At 37.3% G+C, this 19,947-nt stretch overlaps 1 protein-coding gene across 1 annotated transcript in view; it reads left to right on the top strand.

Annotated features, from left to right (window-relative positions):
- The window catches only part of CCDC141 (coiled-coil domain containing 141), a 294,918-nt gene that overhangs the window by 119,979 nt on the left and 154,992 nt on the right, over nt 1-19,947 (top strand). Inside the window, exon 8 of the mRNA XM_036743398.1 lies at nt 11,671-11,865. Within this exon, the coding sequence (XP_036599293.1) occupies nt 11,671-11,865 (195 nt within the window). The remainder of the gene's footprint in view (nt 1-11,670; nt 11,866-19,947) is intronic.

The raw sequence follows: 19,947 nt of genomic DNA, 5'->3' as shown, positions 1-19,947 counted from the left end.
CTGTTTATCCTCTATTATTTTCAGTTTTTCAATCTGTAAAACAAGGATGATAAAAATCTTGCATAACACACTTCAAGGTTATTGTGATATCCAAATGAGAGAACCTTATGAAAGGTGCTTTGCAAAATTTAAAATGAAATGCAAAATGAAAATGGTGTCAATGCCCATCAACACTCTACTATGTGCCCATTTTATATATGTTAAAAGTTGCTTTGTTCATCATTCATAATGTGTTTATTCTCTACCTGGCTAATACTACATCTTAGATCTGTAGTATATTGATGCAAGTTGCACAAAGCCAAGCTAGTTGTCCAATTTACCATTCAACAACAGGTAATTCATTAGCTGCTGTCTCAATGAAATTGGTATTAATGCTGAAACTTTCTTGTCTGTCCCAATTGTAAAGCTACATGTAAAAATAATTTTGAATGGTCATTTTTCTCCATTATATTGATAGATGAAATGATTTTTGTAGTTGCTAATCCTGAACTTAATTCAAGAGCTTTCGTGATGTGCATTATCATGTTAGAAAAAGAGGCAAGTGACAAAAACCCTGATTTTCTAATTTTAATGTTTTCTCTATTAAAAAATTCTGGATGAGATTTTGATGGCCTAGATTATCTGATTTCAGAATATCTCTACTAACAATTTAATGAGTTAGATTTAGAGTCAGAGGACCTGGGTTCTAATTCTAGGGCTACTATAAACTTTAGGATCTTGGAATAAATTTGCTAACTTTCTGGGGCCTCAGTTTCCTTAGCTATAAAATGAGAAGGATGGACTAAATGACCCTCTTAGCTTTAAATCGTGATTTCATTACTAATTATGGAATGTTGATTTTTAAATCACCTTGAGAAGACATATGGTGTAGCCATCCTCTTGTCTCCCATAATTATTGCATTACCCCAGGAAAATTGTTTTCTATTGCATTTTAAAATGCTTCAAGATTCTGCAGTCTTTCTGAATGATTGGTCCTAAAATCATATAATCTTTTTAGTTAGGATATATAACTCTGTAATCCTTTGGTATTTCTTCTGTTTGGTGAGAACAGAGAAAATCATTGTGTCCTTTGTTTACTGGGATCAAGATTATGTCTATATACTGTGGGTAAATTCAATATGGACTGAAAAACCATTTTAGTCCAATTCATCAAGGACACCCTTGACTCAGAATGCTGTTTCTGGTTCCCTACCAATAGCTCAATCATAGAGAAGAACTGCAGGGAATCTGGCTAACTCTTTTCAGTACAATACAATTTTCTTGCAATCATGCAGACCCACAAAGCCTCCTCTTTCTTCAGACAGTGTTATTTGAGTTCCTTTTAGTACTGTTACAGGATTTACTTTATACCCCTATGGAAATGATGAGGATTTCATTTTTCCATTTTAACATGGAAAAAACTTCAGCTTGGAGAAATCATTGGAAAAATCCTAAAAAAAAAACCCTTCCAATAGAATCCGATAGCTTTGGGCTTCAGTTTTTTTCCCTTTCTCAATGACCAAGAGGAAACAAAAGCAAAAGAAAACAAAAGCTGTTCAGGGATCAGGGTAGCAACGAAAAAACAACAATTTTGCAGAAAGATGTCTTTTAAAGCATCCATTTAAGGTTCCCATGGATGAAAAGAAATGTTATACTCTAGGCCCTGGCAAACCTTTCACTTTGGATCTTTTTTGAAAATGTGAAAGCTTATAATGAAACTTTGAGTCCTAAATGATACCCTTTTGACTTATTCAGCTAAGGAACAGATTGAAACCTCACTATTGAATCACAGAAGGAAGAGAAAAATCATTTCTTCTCCAGGCTCCATGCTTGAAATTTTGCCATGTTTTTGAGCATAGTTGGGAATGATTCATTTTTTGGTAGCCATAATTCTCATTGCCTCTGTGCTACTGAGTAGCACATTATAATGTATATCTATACTACTGGCTCCACTCTGTGGCCAAAAGTTGTACAAAAGGAATCATGGGAGTAAATATTAAAGGGTGCTTTCTTCTTTCTCTCCCCATTTCTATTCTTTTCCCTTTCCCTTCTTCTTCCTTTCCCATCTTTTTCCTTTTCTTTTTTTTGTATGATTTTTTTTTCTTTTTTGAATTTTTCCAACTGATTAATACGGGGAAACACTACATCTTGCCTGAGAATTATAGGAGACATAGACCTTTCCTCTAGGACAGGTGTTTCTTAGACTTTTTTTTTTTGAGTCATTGATCCCTTTGGCAGCCTGGTGAAGCCTGTAATTCCCTTCCCAGAACAATGTATTTAAATACATAAAGTAAAATAGAATTTTTCCTATTCAAATTCATGGATCTCCTGAAATCTGTTGGTCCATGTAACCCAACTTAAGAACCCCTGTACTAGAGATTGCTTGTTTGAATACAGAAAATGTTACTGTTGATTTGTGGGTAATCACTTCACTGCTTCATAGTCATGCCGAGCCTAAAATCTAGAACCTTGAGATTGAGATAATTTGTCATTGAATTCATAATTTGCCAGAGAGGGGTACACGAATAGACATGACATTTTATGACCTCAATTTTCCACCTAAGTAAACAAAGAACAGCAACATTATCAATGATAACAGCAAATACAACAACCCTCAACATCCTGGCACCAGAGTAAAAGTGTACGTGTTTGTTGTTGGGTACCAGGCTTAACAATCTCACAAGTTGATGTGATATTTTGTCTTATGGCTGGGAGGTCTTAGGATCTGAGAGTCCTAGGGTCCTATAGATCTAGAGGTAGAGGGCACCCCTTTATTTTACAGTTGAGGAAACAGAGGCCCAGGATGGTTAAGTGAATTTCCCAACATCACACAGGTAATAAGAACCTATGTCTTCTGCCTCTAGAGACAATGCTCTTCCCACTGTTCTCAATAGAAGACAAGTCCTTTTGCCAGTATGACACAATTGAAAGAGACCTGTCTCTGGAGTTAGCAAACCTAGGTTTGACTCTTTGTTGTACTACTTTCGGATTTCTCTGACTTCCCCTCCATTCCTCAGGAAGCTCGTCATTGGGAAACCCCATCATCCTGCAAGATTGAATTAGCCTTGGTGCTCATTCCTTGTCACTCCCCTCTGCCCCCCTGATCGGAGGGTAGAACCATGAACTCCACAACCTCCATTTAAAGAGGAGGTTCAGGATCAACATCTCCTTTCTCACCTGGCTGCACTACTCTGGGACTCTTCTAACTTTTCTATCTTCCCCCCATCCCAGTCGGGTACCTCCCTTTCCCCATTAGGTTGCAAGCTCCTCGAGGGCAGAACATTTTTCTTTTTTGTATTTGTATCCCCAGCACTTAGCAGAGTGCCTGGCACATAGTAAACTGAACAAATGTTTATTGGCTCTTGATTGCTTCAGATACTCCATATATGACTGTGGACAATTCATTTTACATCCCCGGGTTTCAGTTTCCTCAACTGCAAAATGAGGGGGAGATTAGTTTCGAGGGTCCCTTCCTGTTTTAAATCTATAATCCTATAATCTTTAGTTGACAAGTAGGTGCATCCTAAGACCACGATTCGTCTGGCTGTTGCTATGTGCCCTTGTGAGAATGCATAACAGCCTTGCGCGGGTTATAGGTGAACTATTCACTTATCCAGAATGGGATGAAACCCCATTAACTACCAGGGTTGACACTTGTTTTTGTATAGGTCAGGGGAGAGGCAGAGATGCTGACAGGGAGCACGTCCAATTCTTTTTTGGAGGTGTTTGTACTACAGGTAAAGGGACATTATCAATTTCTCAAGGTATCTGTTTTTTGTCTTCTACAAGCTTGAGTATATCTTTATTATTATTATTATTATTATTATTATCATTTTTTTGGGTTGTATCTATGATTCCATTGTTAGAGGGTACTTCTGCTGAGAAAAGTCTCTCTATTAATACAGGTTGGCACTTATTAAACCTAGAGTTTCAGGGCCTACATCCCTTGCAGGGGTGGGGAACCTCTGGCCTCAAGGCCATGTGTGGCATTCTAGGTCCTCAAGTGTAGCCCTTTGGCTGAATCCAAACTTTACAGAACAAATCCCCTTAATAAAAAGATTTGTTCTGTAAAACTTGGACTCAGTCAAAAGGCTGCTCCCAAGGACCTAGAAGGCCACAGGTGGCCTTGAGGCCACAGGTTCCCCACACCTGCCTTAGAGCTTAAGTGATGTGTTAAGGGGCATATAGACAGTATGTATCAGGACTTGAACCCAGATCTTCCAGACTCTGAGATTAGTTCTGTGCCTACTCTATACCATCCAGGGTTAGTTCTCCATCCACTTTACCACCTTCACCTCTCATTCCTTTCATTTAAAAAAGCCAGATGTAAACATGCTTTACTTAACTATGCACCATCCTCTGATTAGAATCGCCAAGTTAAAAGTAAAAATGTGATTCTGTTAATGCAGCCATGTAGAGTTCCCTAAATTTTGTGCCAGTGAGTTAATTCTCCTTGGTTTGGACCTGAGCAGCACTGAATGCTCAGAGATTGAGGAAGAAATGAGGTGTAACTAATGAGAGCTCACTCCAGATTAACTATGCTTCACGAACTGTCAAGGCACTCCCCATAGGCCACTTTGTCATAGGCTTCAATTTACCAAGAACACAGAATCACTTCTACAGCCTCAACTTTTTGTTAGTTTCACAAATATGGGCCCTGATATCTTTTCTCGATCTCATCATGGGATTCTAAGGATATAGGATCATAGATTGTGAGATGAAAAGGACCTTAGAAGTCATCCAGCCTATCCTACCCCCATTTCACAGATGAGGAAACTGAGGCCCAAAGAGGATAAGTGTGCCAGCTAGGTGGTAAAATAGATAGAGTCAGGAGTTCCAATCCAACCTTTGTCACTAACTAGCTGTGTGACCTTGGGGAAGTCATATAATCTTGCTGTGCCTCAGTTTCCTCATCTGTAAAATAGTACCTACCTGTGAGGGTTGAGAATAAAATGAAATAACATTTGTGAAGCACTTTGCCAACCTTTAATTTTAGTTACTGTTACTACTACCACCACCACCACCACCACCACCACCACCACTACCACTACCACTACTACTACTACTACTACTATTACCACTACTACTACCACCACCACCACCACCACCACCACTACTACTACTACTATTACCACTACTACTACCACCACCACTACCACCACCACCACTACTTCTCCTCTTCCTCTTCTTTCTCCTCCTCCTCCTACTGCTACTACTGTGACTACTGCTGCTACTACTTGCCCAAGGTCATTTGGTATTAAGTGACATAGCTGTGATTTGAACCCAAATCCTCTGATTCCAAATCAAAAACTCTTTCTACTGTACCCTATTGCCATTCTTTGTGTGTGGTAGGAAAAAAAACACCTTGTTTTTCAGATTCTGAAGTCAGGTTTGACATGGTAATTTTTATTTTTCACATGATGGTCCATCAACAAAGCTACCTGCTTTAAAGCTGTGAGATAATATTTGTAAAGTTCTTAGCACAGTGCCTGGCACACAGAAGAAAGAAAAAGAAAGGAAGGAAGGAAGGAAGAAAGGAAGAAAGGGAAGGAAGAAAAGAAGAAAGGAAGAAAAAGGAAGGAAGAGAGAAAGAAACAAAGAGAAAAGAAGGAAAGAGACAGAAAAGGGGAGGAGAGAAAAAGAGAGAAAATGGAGGGAGGAAAGAAAAAGAAAGAAAGAAGGGAAGGAGGGAATAAGAAAGAAAGGAAGGAGAGAGGGAGGGAAAAATAAAGAAAAGAAGGAATATAGGTAAGATAGGCATTCTTTTTCTGTCAAGGCAAAGTTTCATTTGGAGAGCGAACCTAGGACTTTTCCCCCTTAAGAAAATCATTTTTGCTTTCTTGTCTATCAGCACTAATCCTCTTAAAAATACCCTTTCAATCAAGGGATCCAGGAGAAGCTCAATTTCCCCAGTAAATGAAACACTGAAAGGCACAGTTAAAAAGCAGCACTACTGTGAGAGAAGAATGAGAATAATAGCGTGACCTGTGGAGACCCACTGAGTACAAGTACATAGAGTGCCCGCGTGTCTTTAACGGGTCAGAGATATTCACGTATCTCTGTCGAATTGAAAAGTCAAGGTAATGGCAGGCTTTGCGTTGCCTCTGGTGGCAACACGTATGAGAAATATTTTATTGCTAAGTGACTGAGACTCTTTTAGAGATTTAACACTTAGCAGGCAGAGAGCAGTTTAGGGAAAAGGGACCAAGATTTTCTCCTTTGGGTTTTTGTGGCCTTGATCACAGTGACAACTGCTCTCCTAAAAAAATAATTTCCTGAAAATATTGTCCCCTCCCTTCCCCCCCACCCATGTTAAACGGATCTACCTTCAGCCCGGTATAATGGAAGTCTAGTGATTGTGCAGACTCTGTCATCTTGCTTGGCCACTGCAGTCTCTCCACATGGAGGTCACCAGGGAGCATACTTCCAGGACAATTGAGATGACATGTAAGAAAAGTGCCTTGGAGAGACTGTGAGACATGTGTAGACATTCCATAACTGTCTCCAGTTGAGTAACCGTACACTGAAGAGGAGGCACTTTGATTTGCTCCAGTAGTATCCAAAAGGGCCCATCAGCTCCATCTATTTCCTTTTTGCCTCATTCTCTTCATTTACTTCATTAAATGACTCCTACACTCATGGCATCTGGTCCGAAACCATGCTGTGAGGGGAGATCCTGTAGGTAGGGCCTTCTCTGCTCTGAAGTATGTGCCCCCCACCCTCCAAGAAACAGAACATTGATCATGAGTCTTTTCATTTGTTCCTTTCCATTGTCGGTGGAGGGAGTGGAGTCTCAAAACTTAGTAAGTTCTAAAGGTTGTCATGAAAGGGGTACCAGAACCCGGGGATTCCAGAGCTTAGTTTCAAGGCTGGGCATGGTAGCAAGCCCGGTATCAGTGTTCTGAGAAACAGAGGGTGGCCTTCTAGACCTAGGCTAGAAGAAGCTGAGACTAGGATTCATCTGACAGACGTGCTACATATAGACATGAACTTAGTGGGACTCGTGCTATCTAGGAATTGAGCTAAGTTTTTGACTGACTATCTCTGAGACTACTATCCCTGAAACTGAGCTGACATAGGGGAAAGTAGGCCCTGGAGGTACTGGCAAAAATGTTTGTAATTTGCTTTTGCTATATCTTGGAAGTAAACATCTTGTTATAAGATGGGAGGGGAAGAAAAAAAGGGTATAAAAAAGAAATTTACACTATATCTTTATTACATATTTAAATGGCATAGTAAGTTATACATAATAGATTTACAGTTTCATGTGCAATCATCTTTTTATTTTACCATATTATGGAAATGCTTGTTTTATTCCATAAATTTAAAAAATTAAAGTAAAAAAAGACAATTTATGTTAAATAATTAAATGAAAGTTGGACCTGGTCACTGGCGCCCTTACAATGAACAGGGTAGAGCATATCTAGTAGGGGCTTAAGCCTGAAAAAATATCTACCCTTCAGCATACCCTAGAATCATGAAAGGTGATATAGCAGGCCTGGCCCTGAGAGGAAGACCCGGAGCTTTATGTCTCCAAGGTGAAGATCCTACTGCTTTATGACCAAGCCAGAGCAGGGTATAAATATATGCAAATTACTGTAGAAGACATGAAGAAAAAAAGAATATAGTCTCTGTTCTCTTTGATTGTGGAGGGTAGAAGTCATATCATATTTCGCTTGTATTCTCCCTTAGTTTTCTACCTCTGGTCGTCAGTTGAATTCAACAACATAGTCTACATTATGGAACTGAACCAAGATGTAATACAGTATAGCTCCCCCCCCACAACTGCTCCAGAAACATGCTAAGAAGAATGAGAAACTAAGTAGTAATTGGAAATCAAAGTAGACATTTTAGTGGGTTATCTGTTCAGCCTAAGATCACAATTAAAATCTACATGCAAGTGAATAGGAGAGGAACTGTGGAATAGGAGATTGGTTTGGAACCGGAGCACTGAGATGGAAGAGAAGCACTTGCACTCAGTTTTCTGGGGAAAAACCTATTTTTGACTTAACCCTGGCCCAACCAGAAGCATAAAGTTTCTCAGGGGATCTGACACAACAACAATACAGAGTTGCTTAGAACAAAACTTTTGCAAGAGGGAGTAAACAAACAAACCTACTGAAGACATAAACCTAAAGGAAGAATATAACTCCAAGCTATCTCCAATCAAAAAATACCAATTAGAATTCCTAGAAGATGTGATGCAAGAGTTAAAAAAGTTAAAAGTTGGTGAAATTGATTTTGGAAATGAAATGAGAATAATAAAGGAAAGAATTTTTTAAAAATAGAAGCTATGGAGAAGCGACTTAGAAGAGGTACAGAACCTTACCTAAACAACAGATTCACTGATAATTAGAATAGATGAAATAGAAGCTAATGACTCCATGACAACAAGAAATGACAACAAGAAATATGAAAAGGTTGAAAAAGCTTGGAAAAAAGAAAATGTAAAGTATCTCATATCAAAGACAACAGACTAGAAAACATATCAAGGAGAAATAATTTAATAATCACTGATTACTTGAAAACCATGATTTATAAAAAGAGCGCAGATATTATATTTTTAGAAATCATGAAAGAAAACTGCCCAGATCTCTTTGAAAGGACAAAGTAAAAACTACAAATAACCCACTGGTCACCTGTTGAAAGAAACCCGAAAACAACAGCTGCCAGGAATATTACAGTCAAAATTTAGAGCTTCTAGGTAAAAGAAACAATAGCATAAGCATCCAGAAAGGACGAGTTCAAGTACCCAGGAACTATGGTCCAGATCACACAATATTTTACAGCTTCCATATAAAAAACAGAAAGCATGGAATACAATCATTCAAAAGGCAAAAGCTTACAACCAAGAATAACTTACCCAGCAAAACTGATTATAATTTTACAGGGGAAAAATGGACTTCAATGAAATGGAATATTTCCTAATATCCCTGATGGAATGACTGAAGTGAAATAATACAAACACAGAAGTAAAAGAACACAGAAAATTAAATATAAATGAGAAATAGGAAAAAGGCTTTATTAAGATGAAGTATTTGTATTCCAAAGGGGAGGGGTAATGACAGAAGCATTCCCTAAGAACCGTAATGTCATCAGGATTCATAGAGGGAGCCAAATAAGATGGAGGGACAGGAAGTGGTTTTTGTAATATTTTAGTGCTCTTAAAAGGGAAAGAAATAAGCATTTATATAGTACCTACCACATGCCAGGCACTGTGCTAAACATTTTAAAAATATTATCTCATTTGATCCTTACAACAGCCTTATGAGGTATTTGCTATTATTTCCCAATTTTACAGTTGGGGAAACTGAGGTAAACAAGTTTAAGTTACTTGCCCAAGGTAGTATAGCTAGTACGTGCCTGAAACCAGATTTATACTTTGATCTTCCTGACTTTACTGTGCCACCTAGCTGCCTCCTAAAAGAAAGGAGGGAAGGGAGAAGAGAATGGAACCGGACATCGTTTGGACCTCACTTTCACTGGAATTGGTCAAAGAAGGCTAGAACTCTCACAGTTTGGTATAGAAATACATTCTACTCAACAGAAGGAAGTAAGGAGAGGTAAAAGGGGGTGGGACTAAGAGGGAGGTTAGATCGAAGGAGGTTTTAGTCTCAAGCAAATCAAACCCTAAATTCAGATAGAAGATCATGAAATGGGGGAAAGAAAGAAAGAAAGAGATAGGAGAGAGGGAAGAAGAAAAAAAGATTGGGTACTTAGGATTGGGGAGAGGCAGGGCAGTGGAAGGTTTTGTGTCAACTACAGAGTGTTGCTACTGAGCACACTCCTGCTCCATAACCCTCTTCCTATCTTAAGAGGAAGTGGGAAGCAAAGACAGGAAAAAGTACAAGAGAATAGGTTATAAGAAAATATATAAAATCATAGTTTTTACACAAATAAGTCCAAATGGAGCTAATATTAGAAGGGAAACGGTTAAGTAGAAGTGGGCTTCTTTGTAGCAATATTCTCTGATGAAAGTCTCATTTCTAAGATTTCTAAGATTACATGTATGTAATCAGTTTTCATATATATGTATATATACAAATACATGTATATATATGAAAACTGATTAGAATTTATAAGAAGAAGAGTTCTCACCCATGAACAGGTTACTCAAGGGAAGAAAGTAAAGTTCTATATAGCCATGTGGAAAAAAAGGCTCCAAATCACTAATAATTAAGGAAATGAAAATTGGGTTCCACCTCACAGCCATCGAGTTGCAATGTTATTAAAAAGGAAAAAGGACAAATGTGGCAAGGGCTACAGGATACAGGCACATCGATGCACTATTGATCAATCCGAACTGATCTAGCCATTCCAGAAAAGGATATGGAACTGTGTCTCTAAAATTACTAAACTATGTATACATACCGTTCCAGCGATACCATTTCCAGACTCATAACCCTAGGAAAGCAAAAGAGAAAAAGTCTTCTTTCCTCTTCCTCCTCTTCCTCTTCTTCTTTCTCTTTCCTTCTCTCTCTCTTTCTTTCCTACGTTCCTTCCTTCCTTCTTTCCTTCCTTCGTTCCTGACAGTGGCAGACTATGCTTAGTATTGTAATAAAATTCTGTTGCTACTGAGAAAACCGATGCAATTTGAAAGAGGCTACAATAAAATCAAACTGAATTTGGGGTTTAATTTTCAGTCCTTTGACAAATGAACTGTGCCTATCCCTTAATCTAGCCTGGAATAAAGTACTCCTTACTATCCCTGCCCTGCCAAAGCCCCTCTATCAAAGCCATTGTCTTATAGGTAATCATAGTTTTATTATACTAGATCTGACATCTCTGCTTTGGAGAGCAACTTGGATTTGTCTTCAAATAGATTGAATGTTAAAATCTTTGGTATACTCCAAGTGTTATCCTTTTTCCTTTTCTTCTTTTTGTTTTTTGCATCCAAATGCCATGGAAAATAGAAAACTGCCTCTTTTCTTCTCTAGAATGTTTATATTTCATTAAGAGTGAAAGCACTGAAAGGTGATTTTAAGGCCAGGAGGGAGGGAATACTGCACAATAATAGCTATTGATTTTGTGGTGAATAACAAACCTTAATTTTCAGTTTCAAATTCTGGCAGACACTGAAGCGACAACAAGAAGCCATGTGATGTTTTCCTTATTTTTCAACATTTTCCTATATTGGCAACAAAACTGGATTTGGAGAGAAAGATTCATATCTATTTTCTTTTTTCCTTAAATTAAAAAAGGGGACTTGGCCGTGATACAAATTGAAAATGGATATAAATGTATTTTGTATATGTGGATGTGGTGGAAGGAAAGCAAGTATAGGCTACTTGGTTCTTCAAACACTTCACCCAGCTAAGCCCCCTAGATCTCATTCCTTTCTCTTTCCTCCTTCCTTCTCTTTTTTCTTTCTTCTTTCTTAATACTATAATAATGTAAAAGGAAACAAGATGCAGAGACAGCTACACTCCATTTGTAAAGACAAATTTTGGTCCTAGAGAACTGATGCTATACCATATCTCCCTACTTTCAATAGAAAGATAGGGGATGATAGATGTGGCATGTGGCATATGCCATCAGACAAATAATATACTATTAACTCCTTGGATATTATGCCAGACACTGTAGTTGATTGACAAGTGCAGCCAATACCTTCTATGTTTTTTTAACCTTATTAGATCTAATTAAGGGTAGGCTGTGTAGAACGAGCTAAATGAGAGTGGTCTCTTTTAGGAATGGAATTCTGCTGTTGACAAACTGAAGAGCGAAGCCCTCAGGATTCTGCTGACAGAAAACCATGTGGAGAAAGAACACCTCCAGATTTCAAACCAGAAGTTGAACCAGCTTCAAGAAGAGTTTGCCCAACTCATGGAGAAAAGGAAGACCCTGTTACAAGAGGCAAATGATTTTTTTAACAGTGTTAACAAGGTTAGTATAAGGCAAAATCAATAATTATAAGTAATCATGTGTTGCTCAAAAGAATTATTTAAAAGACTAGATTATATCAAGGGGATAGCATATCTAAACATTATTGTCCAAGCTGAGAGGTTCCATGGGCCCTAAGAAGAACAAATTGACTTTTAAAACGTATTCCTGCTGTCATTATAAGTTTCTTTTAAAAACTAAGAATGTCCAGATCATTAACAGGAAAGAGTTTTGCTTTTTAAAAATTGCCTCATACAGTGTTTGTCAGTTACATCGTAGAACCTTTTCTGTTTGGGAGCAAACCAGGTTCTTTTAATATGAGTATTTTAGTAATTAAAAGGAAATGCTACCACACTTAAGCTAGAAAAAGGGAACCAGTTTCAAAAATCAATTAGCAACAGCAACACACTTCCTTTACAATTTTCAGGAATGATTCTTTATTTCCAGCCCTCCTTTTTTAAAAATTGCATGGTAAAAGGAATAGAATACTAAATGTTCCTGGATATGACTTAGTTGAGTCAAGTTATACTATCTTGGGGAAGCATAAAGAATAAAACACAGGGCCATTCTGCCTCTCTCCTACAGGAAAACTTCTTTGAAGCTGCAGACAGGCGCATGAATTTTATCTTTGTGTCTTTTGAATTCCAGAAGAGGGAAATCTTGAGTATGAGCCACTTCCAATTCTTGAGTTGAAATCTAAAGTTCTCCATATGTCAATGGAAAGTAAAATGGCAAGATGCTAGGGTTTATTTCCCTTTCTATTCCTCTGGTAACCCTCCAGCTAATTCATGTAAGGCAAATTATTACTGATAGCTAATATTGAATGCTAATATAAATGTCTTCAACTTGCATGTGCCAAATTGTTGTTCATATTTAAGAACTTAATTCTTTTAATTTTCCTAATATTTGAGGGGTGAATTTTTACCTTCAAACTCTATTAATAAATTTGTCCTATGTAGATTCCTTTGGTGTTAGAAGGAAAAAAATTATAAAATATTCATGGCAAAAGAACTGGGTAAAAAAACCACAGGAGCTAGTTATCTATGATGCATAAATTACAATCACAATTAAAATACTATTAGTACTATTTCCTGGTGAACACAAAAAAAGAATTTTTCCTAATATGGAAGGTTTCTTTGAGCTCTACTAACTTAAATAGAAAGGCCTATGGAAAGAATCTAAATGGTAAAATTTACGTTCAGTAGTCTTTTTTTTTTTTTGAAAAAGGTACTATTCATTTTTGGCGTCAACTTCATACAACAAAATGACATCACCTTCAACTAGAGCTCTTTCCAAAAGGACAAGGAATAGAGCTTATTGCTGTGTATAGAAAATGCTCCAATTATTAATCCTTATCAAACTTTTCTTGGCCCAAAGAAATGGGAAATTTTTGCTTCGTTTTTATTTCATTTGGATATTGGTAATTAATACCTTAGTGCATGAATACCTATATTAAGGGATGTAGTAATAATGCCTAGAAATTTTTTAGCCATTCTTTATCAAACTAAGCAAGGGATAGGTATCTTTTGATGAGAGAACCAAAGAATGGAAGTAGTTTCTTACTCAAACTTATGATGTAAATCAAGATCCTGACTCCCATCAGAGAATTGTGCTTGTCATTTTGCTACAATGGCAACTAACTATTCAAGTTATAATTATCATCCATATAGCAGAATTCTCTATATGCATCAAAGTGGTATATAGACATGAATTCTCTCTGCTCTTTCTAACATCAAAGACACAATTTCCAAAATTAGATCTATAGAACGGTCACTATAAATGACAAGTCATACACATACACACACACATGTACATACATACATACATACAAAAAACCCTTAAGGTCAATAACAGATAAGACTTTTTAAAATAAATATTTAACACATATAATAGAAATACCACTGAATATGGAGTCAGAAGGATTGGAATACTGGGTTTGCTATTGGCTGCCTCTGAAACTATAGTCAAATCATTTAACCTAAAGTTGTTGGCTTTTCCAAATTTGTAAAATGAAGAAATTGGACTAATGATCGACCCCTAAAGTATCTTCCAACTGTACGTTTGTGATTCTGTGATTCTGTCACATGGATACCGCTATACCATGTTGGTGCAGTGAGAACTAACAAAAATTAGAGGGTCATTTTATGGTAAATATCAACATTCTAAGACTTGTGACTTGCATGTGAAGTATGCAAATTGAACACGAGCCCCTAAGCAATTCTTTGAAAAGGCCTATGGGCCTTACAGCAGTCCCTCTACACTCTTATTGTAGTCATTGGTCTCCACGTACGTACTTCTCATGCCCCGGAGAAATGATGGGAAGATCTTTATGGGCACTCAAGCCTCATAGAAGCCATTTGGTATGATATCCATTGTAGATGGTAGATTATGCCATGGCAATAGAAATTTTGAGCCTAAGCTTTATTATTTACTGTGTGTGTGTGTGTGTGTGTGTGTGTGTGTGTTTTACAAGACTGTGCTTAAGTCTTCTCTATGCTCCATGGCTGTACACCCCCTCTTTTTCTGGATCCCTTCTTCTTCATTATCTCCCTTTCCTTTTTTTCCCTACATATATCTGTCAACTCAGACATAAGGGTTACCACTATTTAAAGAAAACAATTACGACACATAAATGTTTTCAGAAATTGAAATCACTAGATAAGTCATTCAGAACAATATTTAAAAATCCTTGGTTCTGTACTTTAGGGATAAAAATGTTAATTTATTCAATTTTGCAAAACTAAATATAACAAAATTATCATTTTATCTGTCCTTGGTGAACATTATTTTTCCTTTGGGTCCAAACATAAATCTCTTTACCTTTCAATATTACCAGAAGTTGTTCATTTCTAAAGCCAAAGATAACCATCCTGTTAGCTTAATGTTTGCACACAAGCAAACGCTCCAAATGGTCCTGGTGGAACAATATGGTAGTTTGCATATGGAGCACCAGGTGGAGCCATTATGACATGTGACATATTAACATTGGCAGTTTTCCCATGGATTAGTTCTACTGGGTTCATTTGGGAACTGATCCCAAAGGAGTATAATTTCAGAGTGGATAAGAGGAGAAGAGTTAAGAGGATAGGCCTATAGAAAGGGCAAAGCACTCAGAATTCTAGCTATAGTTATGTCAGATTTGTGACTGAAAATATGGATCTCTTGTGGCTGGCTAACTATCCATTGCACCACCGACTCTTATATTTAAAATACATTTTTTCAATGGCTACGGTAGTTGAAAAACATGCAGATGGCAGATTGTTTTCATGGTGCATGAACAAGGGAGCTGGGCTGATTCTGTTTAATTCGTTTAAGACTAAGTCTGTTTTTAGCTATGGAGCATTTGTTATATTGGTTATATCTAATCAGCAAATTGATGTAGAATCAGTCATTCAGCACAGTTATTAGATACCCACTGTTTTAGTCTAGAGTGTAATATTTGAGTTTTCCGAAACAAAAGCCAATGATGCTAAAGAAGCAGTAACAAATAGAACAGTTTGTGGGGACATAAAGAGGTCTTTTAATTTCTCAACAAGAAGTGATCTAGGACAACTGAGATTCTAAAGTCAGGATGGTAAGGCTTATCTCTGATGTCAGACCTACACTGGAACAAAGGAGAAGTCTGTATATAGTTATCTGTTTAATGAAACAGGTATAAATGAGAAAGAACTGTCTTTGGAAACTTGGCAAAATGAAGAGAGAATAACTTAATAAAATGAAATTATAATTCTTCATGTTGATGCAGAATAGAAGAGAAAAGAAATAACAACTTTATTTTCTCCTTCCAGAAATATTAGTTGCAGGGCTAACAATTGTAACAAGTGAAAATGATGTATTTTTTAGTTAAAAAAATCAAAACATTGTTTTTTTCGTTTTGCATATTAGCTCATGTTGTCAAGTATATGGAAATGTTCTTCTGTGACCCCACATCATTTTATGTCATCCAGCAAAGTGTACAAATCTAAAATTTAACCTTTCTAGAAAACTGATTATATTATGAATTCTTTCACTTTCCTGAAAGCTGGTCACGTAAAATGAATAGTTTAAGATTTGTTATAACCATATGTGATGAAAACCACTCAGGAACTGTAGTTCCTTCCTTTTCTTTTCATGGATAATTATTGAAATGGTTTTTTTGTGTGTGTGTGAATCTATTAGCAGCCTACACAGAAGCTTATCAACCCCTTTCCACAGAAGGAAAGTAAATATTAATCAATTGTCAATATTGGAGGTACAAGCTAAAAAACCAAATGAAGCAATATAACAGTAGTTTCATAGAATGATCATTCTGTCCACCAGTGTTTGTGCAAGACTTATGGCAGTACAAATATGAAATGAAAATACAACATCTATCATTAAATTATCTCAGTATACACAAATTTTCATTCTTAATGATTTTAACTTGGCATTATTTATTTCAAGAAATGTTTACTCAGATCAATATTTACTGATCGCTTACTTGAGATAGATTAGTTATTATACAGAGAATGTGTCGCTAAAATAAATTAACAAGCGTATATTAAGCTCCTACTATGTGCCAAGCAATATATAGGGTTACAAAGTTGGGGACACTAAGAAAGGCAAAAACAATCCCTGCCTTCAAAGAGCTCATAGTCTGATGATCAAGTGGAGAGATGGCATTTAAGAACAGAGGGAACCATGGTTTATATGACAAGCCTGAACTGTACCTGACACAATACAGTATTCTTGATTCAGTCAGATTCAAGACCTATACATTCAGTTTCTAGGCACATGTCTTCCATAAGGGAAACAAGCTCCAGAGAATAAGAATCCCCTTACCTTAGGCACCTGCTTAAGTACTTGGTTGTTAGCCTGAGAGTCAAGGTCAATCACAAAGGCAGAGCAGCTGATAAAGCTTAAAGAAACCAGAAAATAGTCATTTTCCCAGCTCCCACTGTTTCTGCTTTCATTGTTGAAAATGAAGTGACTCTTTTGAAATGGTAATATTCTCTTTAAAAGATATTTATTTGGATATGAATTAACAGAACCTATGGAAATGCCATGGTTCCAAACAAAAATCACTCATTTAACAAATTCAACAAATACCAAATGCCTCTTAGGAGCATAGCACTAGAGGCATATGAAAAAAATCATGGTCTCTGTCTGCATACAGTGTATAGGTTGGTAGTAGAAAGGGCGGGAAAAGACATCTGTACAGAGGAGAGGTTTTATTATGGCCTCTTAAATGCATAAAATCTTTCCATTTGTCACTAGCTACACACACACACACACACACACACACACACACACACACACACTTCTTGAAACTTCTCTACGCCCTAACCTTTGCTGAAGTCTCTGAAGATGAAGCGTCCCTTTTCTCTTTGTCGTGGCTCCTTCTGACCTTGGTTCTTTCCCCTTCTTTTTCCTCTGGGACTTTGCCCCATCTGTTATTCTCTTTTTCATCGTCAATCACTTCCTCTCCACTCCTTCCCTACAGCCTACAAACATACTCAGGTCTCCTTGACTCTTAAAACAAACACACAACAGCCTTCGCTCATCCCTCCTATGTTCTCAAGCTAATCATCCACTATTTCTCCCCTTCACATATAAACTTTGAAATAGAATATTCTCCACTTCACTACCTGTTCCCCATCATGATAGACTCACTCCTCAGACCCTTGCAAACACATTTCCATTCCTCCACTCCATTGCTACTGCTTTTGCTAATGTCCCCAATGGCCTTTTAAGTGCCAGATTGAAGTCCCCTTCTCAGTTCTAGATTCTCTTTGATATCTCTGAAACACTTGATAACTGTTCACCAGCTCCTCCTAGATTTTTTCTTGTTCCTTAGCTTCCTTGTGATTTGCTTTTATGAGTATCCTTTGGTCTCCTTTGATGGATCTTCACCCTCTTCCTTGACATTAGGTGTGGCTAGTCCACAAACCTCCGTCCCCTTCTTTTCTCTCCATACCTTTTCCTGTAGTAGTAGTAGTCTTACATCCATAAAATCTTTAAGGAATAGAGTGAAGGGAAAGAAAAGAAGCTATGTTTGTGGTTTTACTTATTGCTTTTGGTGGATCATCCTGAGTCTTTATACCCAGACCTAGTCTCTTCTTGAGTTCATAGACTGTATCTCCAATTGCCTACCATGTATTTCTTCCTGGACACCCTCACTAGCACCTCAAACTTTTCATATCCCAAATAAACTTAACATTTTCTCTTCTTCCCTTTTCTGTTGTCTGTCCCATAATACCACCATCTTTGCAGTGACTCAGACTTAAAATCTTCGCCTCATCATTGACTTATCCCGTTCCCCCAAGCCACACATTCCAGCTGTTTTCAAGACCTATTGTTTCTACATCCTTCATGTCTTTTATATTTTTCAAGGATCTCTAATCACAATGCTATGTTACTACTTTAGTTTCTCGTAACTTCTTACTTAGACCATACTACCCTCCTTAATGAATTCCCTAGCTCCTTTCTCTAGTTTCTCCAGTCTATCCATCACACAGCTACCAAAAAAACCTTCGTGTCTACAAGTCTGAGTTACCATCTTCTTGAGTTACTATGTTAAAGCATGGTAGTATAGCGGAAAGATCTGTCATCCTAGAATCAATAGAGACTTAGGTTTCAATCATTTCTTTGATACTTATTATCAGAAAAATACTTTCTTTGACACTACTACTAACATTTTGGGGCAGCTAGGTGGTGCAGGGGATACCATGTAGGGCCTCAAGTCAGGCAGATCAGAGTTCAAATTCAACCTCAGACACCATCTTTGTGACCCTAGGCAAGTCACTTAATCCTGTTTGCCTCAGTTTTCTCATCTGTAAAATGAGCTGGAGAAGGAAATCTCTGCTCCAATATCTTTGGCAAGAAAATCTCAAGTGGGATCACATAGACATGACAGACATGACTGAAGGGACTGAATAACAAAAACTGACATTTAGCCTCTGTGTGCCTCTGTTTCCTCATTTGTTAAGCGAGAATCATAATATATCAAATGCCTATCTCTCAGGCTAGTTGTGAGACTTAAGTGAGATAATTTATGTAAATCATTATATAAATGTCAACTATTATTATCTTAAAAGCCAGTCCTTTGGTAATGAAGCTTTCTGAAACTGACACTTTTCCTCAGATGACAATCACTTAAGGACATAGTTAAAGCTTTTCCACCTTGGTTGATAATCTAAGAGGACCCATATGACCGGCATGCGTGTCAGCCTGCTCCAATGCCTTGTCATGGCATGGAAGTAAACTTGGGGCCTTGACAACATTGGAGTGGGAACTTGGGAAATATGTATGCAATACATTTATCAAGCCTTCAGTACAGAAAACAAGTCATTTGTAACATGCTCAGTCCATCATCAGGTCAACAAAAGATAATTGCTCCAATGCAAAGAAAAATTTTACTTCAAGGTTTTTTTTTTTTTTTAAAAAGAACTTTATTTCAAAAATTTTGTTTGGTTGAAAAACAAGGAGAGTCATAGCCAGAGATTTAAAACTGAAAATGACTTTAGAGATCAGTTAGTCCAGTTCTTTAACTTTCCAGATGAAGAATCAGAAGCCCAGAGAGGTAAAATATCTTGCCTAAGTTCACACAGTTGCAGAGATGGGATTCAAAACCGTGTCCTCCGAATCCAAATCCAGCACACTTTCTACCAGCTCATGCTGCCTCGAGAACATTCAAATTATTATTCTTTTACTAAATTAGAGGGTTTTATAATTAACATCATTGCTTTTTAAGTTCCCTATCGATCTTTTGCCTAGTACGTCTGAACATATTCCATCTGTAACTTACGGCATATCTGCCTAGTCTTAAATATGGGCCATATGTTTGTGCTCAATTGGAGGAAGTGAAGGATAAAATAAATAAATATGAAACATGCCCAAAAGACACCTGCAAATACATGAGGAGAGATAAATTGAGAGAAAAGGGCTGGAGGGAGTTTTTGGGGTTATCAGCAGAGAAGAATTCATAAAACCATTGGGAACATAACTTACTGAGGGAGAGAAAATGTAAAGAGAAGAGGGTGGGTCAGAAGATGGCATTCAATCCTCAGGGCTGCCCATAGTTAGTAGAGGGTGGGAGAGGTAGAGCCATGAAAAGAGACAAGAATG

Source organism: Trichosurus vulpecula, chromosome 2 (assembly GCF_011100635.1).
Source record: "Trichosurus vulpecula isolate mTriVul1 chromosome 2, mTriVul1.pri, whole genome shotgun sequence".
Taxonomy (NCBI): domain Eukaryota; kingdom Metazoa; phylum Chordata; class Mammalia; order Diprotodontia; family Phalangeridae; genus Trichosurus; species Trichosurus vulpecula.
The sequence above is the reverse complement of the archived record's forward strand: the minus strand, read 5'-3'. Positions and strand labels throughout refer to the sequence as shown.